The sequence below is a fragment of the Etheostoma cragini genome, chromosome 7 (assembly GCF_013103735.1).
Source record: "Etheostoma cragini isolate CJK2018 chromosome 7, CSU_Ecrag_1.0, whole genome shotgun sequence".
Lineage (NCBI taxonomy): Eukaryota > Metazoa > Chordata > Actinopteri > Perciformes > Percidae > Etheostoma > Etheostoma cragini.
The window spans coordinates 11,059,977-11,071,507 of record NC_048413.1 but is presented as its reverse complement, the minus strand read 5'-3'; the positions used below and the strand labels follow the sequence as shown (position 1 = coordinate 11,071,507).

Here is an 11,531-nt window from a genome sequence, read left to right as displayed (position 1 = left end):
CTTACAGCCACCTAAAAAAAGGAAAATAAAGTCTGATGTTACTATTTTTAATAGTATTTACATAATGTAGGTTGAAATTTGATGAACAGTATTAAAAATGTTGAAACCTATTTTAGAGTTCAATGTAGACAGAGCACAATGCCGACAAAACTGAGTACTAGAACTTTTTCTCCATTGATTTGCCGGTCCAGTCAGAGAGAGAAAGGAAAAAAACACAAGGTTGAAGTTATTTAAAAACCCTAAAATGTTCGGGGCTTTCCAGAAAACATTTTGGGCTGGAGCACATAAAGCTGCCCCCTCGCTGCGCCCCTGGTCACAATCATATCAGAATCTATCAAATAGAGTAAAAACCTTTATCAATGCATTTGCAACAAACGTGTCCTCTAACAAAGTTCTTATAATACGGTTACATCATTTATATTGCCATTGTAATTCATAATTAAAACTGTCTTTGTCTTGATTTCCATTTGGAAACATTGTGAAAAATTGCTGATGTGGGAGCTTCGGTAAGTCAGGAACTGTTTTATACAGTCTATGATTGGGAAAAAATGTCTGTTGAGTTTTAGAGTCAGTCACAATCATGGTGGTTCAGCATGATTTGTCACGCTAAACTAGATGGCAAATGTTACCTACTAAACATCAGCATGTTGGCATTGGGCATGAGAGCATGTTTACATACGGATGTTAGCATTTATCTCAGAGTGCCGCTGGGCCTCTATAAGAGCAGCCTCACAGAGCTGTAAACTCACCTTATCTTTCCCTACAGAAAAAAATAAATCCTTAACTTCACATATAAATGGCTATGGTCATGACTGTATCACAGTTAAAAAGACAATCCATTGTTCTGGCTAAGATGCAGCCCAAGCAAGGAGATGTAAATGTGTACATGGTAAAAACTTGGTGGTGTCAAGTGTGATGCCCCTTTAATCCAAGAAAGGTCTGTGTAACATGACCACTGAGATCAGTGATGCTAAGAAATAGGAGGCATGTACAGTCAACATTTGCAAAATTGAAAATCATGAAGCCAGTGCAATAAAACTACTGCAGACACTGTAAGACGAAAAAGGACTGACATGTGAACTGTCTCTGTTCTATTGAAATAATATTTACTTTAATGCATTTCGTGCGGACACAAAATGGTTTCTTCAACATAAATAAATTGGTTTCTTCAAGCCATTACTCATACATAATTGCATGTTGCAAACATAAAACAGAACAAAGATTATAATTTTAAAAGACATTAGAAACTGCCAATGTTGTATCCATAACACCTGTGTATACCTGTTAAATAACTAATTACACGTGTTATCTCTAAGCCTAAAATCACACATCTATTTACAAATATCCCATCTTCACACTATCTTGATGTTCAGTTATAAACACTGTCCTCACTCATACAAATATCAGGTCCACACACAAACACACAGCTCAGACATGGAGTCACAATACACACACACACACACACACACACACACACACACACACACACACACACACACACACACACACACACACACACACTGTTTTATTTTTTGTGAATGAGACTATGACAAACAAGCACATTTGCATGAATGTGTGTATGTACGAAATTACACACTATACACACATAGAGACTAAACATCCTCGTACACACACAAAAACAGAAAGGTCTGAGAGGTACTCTGCAGGGTAACATAACTTATAATACATCATTCTTTTATTTGCCAATTGCATTCACAAATAGGAGGAATGTAGTTTCTGCATTAACCCATTATAACTAATTAGGAACAGTGGGCAGCCATAGTCCGGTGCCGGGAACCAACTCCAGTTGTAATGCCAGTACCTATGGCAATGGCAGGGGTTAGTTAGCACGCATGTCTTTATGGGGGGAGGGGGGGGGTCTGGATCCAGAATCAAACCCATTGGTCATAGTGCCTACTTACTGTGCCACCGTTCCACTGCGACTTAATGCATAAATCACGCTAAACCAGTTTAACATGGACCTCCTTTTAACATAAATCATTTGTTGAAACCAATCCTTCACATTACAAAATGTGACAGTATAACTGCAAATGAGCATTTTAAGGAGTTTAACATTTTTGGGAAATACGCTTAATTGCTTTCTTGTTAGACAATATACTGTACCTCTCTCAGTCTAGCAGCCAGTTTCCTTAACTTAGCATAAGGACTGAAAACAGAGGGAAACAGCTACCTAGCTAGGTTGTGTTCAGTTGCCAGGCAACCAGCCAAGACTCCATGGAGTCACTGTTCCTGATAATTGGCTAATTGTCATTTTAAAACATTGGTTTTAACACCACGGATGCTGGTGGATTCTGGTACTTTGAAGGAAGCCATGCTAGATGTTTTCAGCCTTTACGCTATGCTAAGCTAAGCCTAGAGTCTCCTAGCTCCAGCTGACAGTGGTAAGAATTGTAGTCTTAGAATCAGATAAAACTAAACAAGCAAAGTACTGCTTTAATACTGTGCACTTAGCATGCATAAAATACAGTACATTTAATGTTTAAAAAACGTTTTTCTGTACCAAAACAATATTTTTTTCTGTAAAAATATAAATTCTCTGAGATAAAATGTATGTCATATCATTGATGCATATCAATGAACACTTTACAATCTATGTTATTTTAGTTTTTAAACCGTCTAATTCTAGATTTATTAACATTCCCTTTGACACTTAACACTACATTTTACAAACGTTTGTAGCGATGCATGGTCTGAAATGTGATAAAAAGTTACATTTAAATTCCACTTTTTTAAAGATTATTTTTTGGGGGCATTTTAGGCTTTTAATTCCACGGGATAGATGAAGACATGAAAGGGGAGAGAGAGGGGGAATAATGTGCAGCAAAGGGCCGCAGGTCGGAACAGAACCCACGGCTGCTGCATCGAGGAGTAAACGTCTACATATCTGCACCTGCTCTACCAACTGAGCAAACCTGGCCACAAATTCCACTTTAAATATAATATTTAAACTATTTGAACTGTTTTTCTTTATTCTAAAGTTGGTATCAAAACATTTTTAACTGTTATTTTGGCACAATTTGTTTGTAAGTAATCAGGAAGAAGTACAAGTTGTGAAGAGGATAAAAAAAGAAAAAGCATGTGCCAAAATCTACTTTATCATTTACCGTTTGAGTAATTCACTTCAAATCTTTCAACATGAAAACAACAGAGAGATAAAGATTCCAGGGCACCCTGATCAACTAGCACAACATCTACCACATGACAATGTATGGGCTTTACTGGGCATGCTGGGAATCATGGCTACATTACTGCAGAACACGGGAGGTAATACACATCACGATTAGTGAATGCACAGTATTTAATATGGCCCTTGCTGAGCTCAAAGGCTTTGTATTATAGCATGCCACTGAGTCCATTCCATATATGTAATCCCACTGTGAGGATAATGAACTCAAACAACAGAGTTTGGTATCATAATCATCTGCATCAAATAATTTACTTTTGATTTAAATTTCTCTCAAGCTCTCTGCAGTGAGATTAAATCCCTGCCATATGAAGGACGAGCCAGTGATTAGATAAGATAAGATAGACTTCATTACTCCCACACTGGGGAAATTCCTGTGCTACTGATACTGTTGGTTTCATGATCAAACTACTAACTATAGCTTTAATACTACACTAATGTTAATGTGATGCATGAACATGGGAAGGTTCTCATCCACCCCTTTTTACACTATGAATTAATATCCTTACATCTCTTCTATTAACACTTGTGTGCTTCCAACCGGACAATGAAAGACAAAAACAGACCAGGACAAAGACAGACTCGATTAGATTATTAAATATATAAATAACACTGACGAATGAATAAATAACAGAAAAAGCAAAAAGAAACAGAAAACAACTAAACATTCCTCTGTTACAAATAACCAAGAACAAAAGCAAAAGGACCAAAAAATGACTTAAATAACAGAAAAAAGAACAAAAAAAACTGAGAACAAGTGAAGCTTTAAGAGTCTTGTGCAATAAAGTGTCAGAACAAACCATAAACTCATTTGCTGTTATCAGCTGACAAGTTAACAGAAAAGTGACTGTTGCACAATTCTTCAAGTGGTCTAAGGGTTAAAAGGTTAAAGAGTAGACGGAGGGTGTAGAAGGAATTTTCTGGAACAATATAGAAAGGGCTGAGTCCGTGTAGGTGGCGTTAAACGGCCTTGAAGCCCTTCAGGAGTAGATGGTGATGACCTCACGTCCACCTCCACGCACCAGGAGGACCCGATTGAGACCTTCAGTGAGCACCTCAAGGAACTCCATGTCTGAGAGACAGTCACAGTGAAGGAATGTAGTTTCCTTACATGACAGAAACGTTCTAGCTGTTGAGTTAAACCATTTATTCATGACTCTATACCTTTTTCCATTTTAACTTTACACTACAATTATTTTACAGCTTTACTTGTTACTTTGCAGATTAAAAAATGAAACCATCCTTATCATCACAAAGCAGCAAAGTAGAGTAAATTCCCAAAAATGAAAACAGATATTTAGAGCAGAACAGTGTTTTGTCTGCCCCCCTTCCCCATTAATCATCTTGTAACCCCTCAGATTAATCTTGTAACACTTGGAGGGGGGCAAGTCTAACTGGATTTGATTCATTTAAGACTAAATTATCTGTATATAGAGTATTTAAAACTAGCTATACCTTAAGTTTCTACAACAATGTTTCTGTTTTGAAGCTGCCTTGCTGCAAAAATAATTTAATCAGCAGCATTTCATACATGTGATGTAGGATACAGTTTTCATTGCCCACGCGGTTCTTGGGTGGTCCAGGCATGTTGAGCAGGACAAGTTTTGCTTCCTTGGACTTTTTCGTGATGACCTCATTAAGGCGCATCGCTGTGTGCATGCGCCTCACGTCGACCTGGCTCCTGAAACAGTAGGCCAAATAGGGTTGACAAATATTGTTGACACAATAGATATGGCTACAAAATGTTAGTACTTACAAGTTCTCCCATTCACTGCAGCAGCATGTAATAGGAATGGAGGGAGATATAACAGTGAATTACAATCAGGACATGTACTCACACAGGGAGCTGTAGTTGTTTGTGAATTAATTGCAATGTTTTGTTCGTCACATGTGCAGAAACACAACGTATCTCGTTCAAACCTGGAACATAAATCGATGTACACAAATATGTACCACTGATCCGTGTCCCTGTTTGTGTGTCATGTGTAATGCCTGCGTCTTGTGCTGGAAGCTGAATGAAACTGACAGGTCACTCACGGCTTCATGTTGAAGAGGTCTTTGCCCGCCTCCGGGTTGGCTGCAAAATGGGTCTTCCCCTTGTCCCCACCCTTGTTGTCCGTACAGGTCGCAGTACCCCCTGCAGGCGCAGTGGGAGACGTTGGGCTGGTTGGTGTGGAGGCGTTCTTACTGTGAATCAGCTGAACCTGTTTTGGGTTGGAGACAGCCACAGACTAAGAGAGGGACACCGTGACATGACAGTGAAAGAGAGAAAAGAGACACTTGTCAGTGTAGGTGAAACTTGCTGTGATAGCTGCTCTTGTGATGAGATAAAACACAACAGCAAAAACAGAAGATTCTGCCCAAGCCAGAGCAGACAGACGACAGGTTTGCATGGGAATGAGGACAGAGGTACTGTGAATTAAAGTTATTCTCCTGAAGGCCTTGGAAGTATTACCTCGTCTTCTGGTTGTTCTGCCACGCTGGCTCCTTCATCATTGCTGTGATGTGAGCACAAGGCAGACGGGTTTTTGCGCCGAATGGACCCACGGGATGAATCCGTAATGCTCTGAATCTATAGTTAGAAACAAATAAAGAAATGGATTTGGTTCAATTTAACTCTGGAATCAACTATTAATTCCCTTTGATTGTCAAAAACAAGTCCAGATAGCTTATTTTAAACCAATTCCCTGCCCCAGAGCTGATGTTTGGAGCACAGAGAGATAATGAAAATGTCAACTTTAATGTCATGTTCATCGGGCCCCCATGCTCTCCAAAACGTCAGGATGTCTGTAATTCTGTAAATTAAATTAAATTGTAGAGTTTTTTTCCAGTTAGGTATAGCACAAATGTTTCTGGTTTACCTCTCTTTCCTTCTCATTCTTGGTCAGATGCATCTGTTTGAGGATCTGTGATCGTTGCTCCATTACCAGTGTCTTCTCATAGGTGTAGGCTGAGATGTCATTGTCAAGCTTTGAAGAGAGAAATACATTTTTCCTTTATCATACAGTTGTCAAGTACTGAAACAGCAGTCATGTTATGGAAGAAAATGTGGTTCTATGGATGAAAAATAGGTTTATCTCAAAACTGTTTTTAACAAAGTTTCCAAAACAAAAATCCTCTTCTCTGGGTTACTCTTTGGAAACTGAGATTATATGTCAGAGAAGTCTCTCACCATCTCCACCACTTCCACTGCAGCATCGATGCGCAAGTGATAGAGGAAGGTGATGAGGTCTTTCTTCATCTGGATACTATTGTCATCCATCTGAGCTACAGTAAAAATGCGCATCTTGCACTTCCTCCACACCTGCAGGACAAACAGGAACATTGACACATGATGTTCTTTTTAACCCTCTACTATGCGTCCTTCGTAACTTGTGTTCATCCTTTTTCTCATCATATTAAAACCTCAAATGTAAAGAATATGTCCCAGTGCCTAGTTTCCTACCTTATGCTGGCGCAGTAGGAAGGGCAGGAGCATCAACATGCCTCCGTCATGGACAATCCACCACACATCTATGTAGCCTTCAGTGAAACGCTCTCCATTTGACGGGTAGCTGGAGATATTTTTAGGAACCAACAAGGCCAGACTAGCTACCGTTGTCTCTCTAACCACCTCTGCACAGGGAGAGAAGGGATGTTGTAAAAAATATAATGAAGAGCCTTGGAAAGGGTTACACTTTTTTCAATTCATCTCATTAGACAGTAAGGAAAGTATTTATCTGGTGAAGGTGTTAAGGTTGCAGTGAAATAAAAAAAACAGTCATAAGGTCTAGAGCCGGAACAATACTGGATTATAGAGGCCAATATTGATCGCATTTGAGAGTTTAAAAAAATGATATACAGTATACAGCCAATGTTCATTTTTTTTCACATAAAACCATGAATTACAAAACAAATATTCCTTATAAGGAACCCTTACATTTGGATATCAAAGGACCATGACCAAGATATGAACTCAATGGATTATTTTACAGTAAAACTGAAAAATTAACCTTCACCTTAAACCCTTGACAGGATGAAGAAATTGTCCTAGCTAGCTGTTTTCTGAACAGACGGCTTTTAATTATGTATGCTCAATGATCAGGATAGTCAGAAAATGAATAAATTAGGAATCACATAAAACAGAAATGTATTAACTATTATCAAAAGACATTTATCATGTTTTTTAGATTGTTTCAGACTTACCAATAAAGTTCTTGAATTGCTGGTGGTACTCAGGCTGTTTCCAGTTTCGGGGCCAGCTGACCAACACAGTGTTGTGCTTCAGACCTCCCAGTCCTCCAACCTGGATCAGGTGGGACGTCCCATCTCTCAGATTGGAGGAGATAACCACCTGAGAGAAGCCCTTCACCTTCTCTGTCTCCATTAACTTACGCAACGACTACAAATACACAGAGAGGTGAAGACAGCAGTTAGTGTCTGTAAAAAACAGTTTTGAGAGTTTATTGATAATAATCCACTGTGTTTATATATCACAAGTCAAAGTGTATGTGTTAGAGATAGGAGGAAGAACCTGATCTGCTATCTGGGCTTCAGTGTAGTTGTCGAGGAAGGTTCCCTGAACTGAGGTGCCAACGATGGTCAGACCTTTCCCTGCTTTTAGCTGATTGGCCAGAGAGAGCAGACGAGGCTGCTCCACGTTCTGCTCAGCATCCACGCTCACCAGAACCAGGATCTGAGGCCTGACAAAGAAAACAAAGCACCAAGCAAATGACTCATCTCAGTAAGGTTAAGAAATTATTATCTATTACTTTATTATCATTATTTGGGATTCAACGGTTACAGTTAAAAAGTTGAAGATGCATGGACTGACCTCCAGTTCTTGGTGTGTGGCGGTCCCTCCTCCAGCCTCATGAGAGCGAAGCGTGCAGCACTGAGAGAAATGCCACGTATCCCATCACCCCACTCCTTCTCCGCTCTGTGACACGGAACATTTAAAGTACTTTCACTTTTGGTACTTTAAGTATGTGTCGATGTTAATACATTTTTACTTTAACTTAAAGCTATAGTGCTTAGTTACTGTCACCCCCGTGAGGAATTCTAAGTCATGACAACAAAACTGTTGGCGCATCCACATCATACATCTTAAAGTCTTCCGTGATCATGCACAAGCCCCCAACCCGCCTCCACACAGTAGCTAATAGCCAAGGAGGACACAGGGTTTAAAAAACATGACGAACTCTTCAGAAAAGGTAATTATCTTTACTCAAGTTTCTGCTCGGGTTACTCACTGGACCACACAATCTACTGAACATAGTCATACTGAGAAATACATAGAGAGTTTTGTGGAGCTGGAAGTCTTAAGTGGCTTTGTAGCAACTCGTTTGTCAATGGCTTGAATGTAACCAACGTTTATAATGTTGAAAAGTTACGCACTAAAGCTTTAAGTAAACATTTTGTGCAGTATTTGTACACTTGAGTATTGTTACTTTACTTAAATAAAATATCTGAATACTTCATCCACCACTGTGATTACTTACCCGCAGAACTCAATGTATTTGTAGATGCAGGTGGCAATACCCATGGCAACTATGGCGTAGTACCAGGAACAGATGAACATGAGCGACAGGCACAGGCTCATACCCAAGAAAGACAGAGCCCTGCAGAAGACAGGACATCACGTGTTTGGTCTAACAGGAAATTTCTAGCAGCTTCACATCGCTGGCTGGAACACAGCAGTGACCACAGCTTGTATGTAGAAATGTTTGTATCTAGTCTGGTGGTCATGCTGGATTATATGTAGACAGGCTTCAGCTTTCCAAGGTGAATTGTGCACACAGCACAAGTTAATGTTATCGCTGTAAAGGTGCCTTCTGTTACTGAAAATGTATCCTCCTAGAATTTGTGTCAAATTCAGGCACTGCAATAGGCACCCCTTATCCACCATTACTGGCTCCAAATCAAGTCCTGCATCAAATTCTCCTTCTCACCTACAAATCCCTCCATGCACTGACCCCACAGTACCTCTCCGAGCTCTTCTATCCATAAACCCCACCCTGAAACCTCCTGTCCACAGACTCTGGCCTGCCCCCCATTCCCTACACCAGACTCCGTACCTTCAGTGTTGCAGCCCCAACCCTCCCGAACACCCTCCCTGCAGATGTCTGCAATGCTTCGTCCCTGGACACACCACCTGTTCACCACAGCCTACAATCTCCCTTAGCTTTGTTTCCCCAGTTATAATTCTTCTCTCTCTTCTGTCTCAGACTCTGTGTTGTATGTATGGTTTTCAACTCTGTAAAGTAAATGTTGTGTCCTTGGGTATTGTGAAAGGTGCTATATGAACATACATTATTATTATTACATGTATGTTTCATTTTTTTTAACACAAACTCACCAGTGGTAGAACTTAAAGCGTGGCCTCCAGTTTGGTGTCCTCAGTAAAGTCTGCAGGGCACAGGCAAGATTGACAAACATGTAGCACATCAAGAAGAACCTAGAGAGAGGAAGAGAGAAAAAGAAAAAATGACAAGTAAGAGAGAAAAAGGGATCCTAACTACAGTTAGGTCTGCTCAGCAATGAACATGTGTGTGTGTGTTGTAAAAATTTACTCACATAGAGAGGATGGGTGCAACTGCATCCAGTGAGGCAATGATGATGCCAATCTCACAGATGCTAGCTGTAAGCAGAAGGGCCCAGGTGGGCTCTCCGTTGGCCTTGCCATGCCCAAACACCTGCAGCAACATAAAATGATTAAATTAAATCATCATAGCATCTTCTTGGACATAAATTGCTATACCTGTAGTGAGGGACTTTATCTGACTGTTTGTTTCTGCAGTTTAACGACACAGCAAATACACATTCCTCCATAAATGTTCTGGCTGTCTGAGAAGTCTTAAACACTTGTTCTGCTTTTATCATAGAGATGCATTTAAATGCTATACACACTCTGAGAAACGGGATGATGCCGTCTCGAGCGATGGCCTGTAGGAGACGTGGAGCTCCAGTCAGACTCTGGAGTCCCGCTCCGCAAGTGGAAAAGAAGGAGCCCAACACAATGACCCATGGAGACGGCCATGCCAGAGTCCCAATCACCAGGTTGCCATTGACCCCTTCACCAAACCTGTGCAGAAAGGTTAAGACAAAATACTCAACTCACAATTCGTTCAGATAAACTACGTATATTTATTGTTTTAAAGACTATTTTTGCACATTCTAGGCCTTTATTTGATGGGACAGCTGAAGAAATAAAAGGGGAGAGAGAGCGGGAATGACATGTAGCAAAGGACCGCAAGTTGGAATCAAACCCAGTGTGTGGCGAAGACTGATCTTCTGTACACAGGGCGCACACTCAACTAGATGACCTACCCAGTCTCCCTGGAACTATTTAATTTTTTTAAACTGATATATAACTGGATATACCATAAGCTAAGTCTTCACGTCGAGGGTAAGTTGGCGCACAGCAAACAAAAGGCTGGGCAGATTAAGCACTCAAAATTCTTAGCTAGGTAATTTTTGAAAAAATTGGACTTTCATTTTAGACAAAGCGGAAAAACAAAAGCAGACTTCTAGATTTTTAGCTCGGGAGAGTTGATTTTGTTGCCTGAAATCACTCCTGTCAGTTTGCTATCAGCTATTTATCAGTTTTAGCTAGGGAACATTAGCTTCACAAGTTGGTTAAAAACACAACTTGGGTGTGGAGTGGATAGAAAAAAAACATTGCTACAGCCCTACAAACACATGCAGAGAACTCCAACACTTGACTTAGCTATGGTTAGCTGTGATTGCTCTATCCCTGTCTGGCGGTGGGATTTAGCAAATTATCAATTCTTTTGTTTGACTTTGTTGAATATGGACTAAAAAAAATACATAATTAAAAAAGCTAAACATGTATAATAATAATTATAATAATAATAATACTCATTTTATATATAAATACACAAATCTAAGTAATTACACTCACTTGTCCCTGAGGACTACTCCTTCTATACAGGCACCAAACAGCACCACACAGGACATGTCTGGGAAAAGCCTTTAAGAAATGTATTATTGGTAATGTTTGGTACAAATAGTACAATACCATGAAAAAGGTTATAGAAAATGCCTCAATCGGCACTTTCATATCTACACAGTTTCTTTTTATAACGTCTTCGGCTCAGTGAAGGATACACACAATAGATGTGGTGGTGATGGCTGCTATTGTGCCGATGGGGATCGACTTCTGAGCATCACGCAAGTCTCCCGAGCGGTTGGAGCCTGCCATGATACCTGTGAGTGGAGCAAGAGGAAATAAGCATTTGTTATACACCTGCATAGGGTGTCACTATTTATTTATCTTTCTCTCTAGTTTGTCCACTGGAATCGTTTCACATGGAAAGATGGTAAA

General features: G+C 40.0%; 1 protein-coding gene across 4 annotated transcripts in view; it reads right to left on the bottom strand.

The window, feature by feature from the left end:
- The window catches only part of slc12a5b (solute carrier family 12 member 5b), a 33,591-nt gene that overhangs the window by 1,952 nt on the left and 20,108 nt on the right, over positions 1–11,531 (bottom strand). Inside the window, exons 10-26 of one of the 4 annotated variants that reach the window (XM_034877463.1) lie at positions 11,315–11,413; positions 11,109–11,166; positions 10,094–10,268; positions 9,761–9,879; positions 9,543–9,641; positions 8,686–8,805; positions 8,019–8,123; positions 7,719–7,887; positions 7,391–7,586; positions 6,651–6,820; positions 6,378–6,509; positions 6,067–6,174; positions 5,661–5,777; positions 5,243–5,436; positions 4,962–4,976; positions 4,753–4,886; positions 3,881–4,277 (exon numbers count right to left, since the gene is read on the bottom strand). In XM_034877463.1, coding sequence (XP_034733354.1) covers positions 4,186–4,277; positions 4,753–4,886; positions 4,962–4,976; positions 5,243–5,436; positions 5,661–5,777; positions 6,067–6,174; positions 6,378–6,509; positions 6,651–6,820; positions 7,391–7,586; positions 7,719–7,887; positions 8,019–8,123; positions 8,686–8,805; positions 9,543–9,641; positions 9,761–9,879; positions 10,094–10,268; positions 11,109–11,166; positions 11,315–11,413 — 2,102 coding nt within the window. In that variant the 3' untranslated portion in view covers positions 3,881–4,185. Of the gene's footprint in view, positions 1–3,880; positions 4,278–4,752; positions 4,887–4,961; positions 4,977–5,242; positions 5,437–5,660; positions 5,778–6,066; positions 6,175–6,377; positions 6,510–6,650; positions 6,821–7,390; positions 7,587–7,718; positions 7,888–8,018; positions 8,124–8,685; positions 8,806–9,542; positions 9,642–9,760; positions 9,880–10,093; positions 10,269–11,108; positions 11,167–11,314; positions 11,414–11,531 lie in introns of those variants that run through there. The other 3 variants (XM_034877465.1, XM_034877464.1, XM_034877466.1) reach the window with 3 other exon arrangements.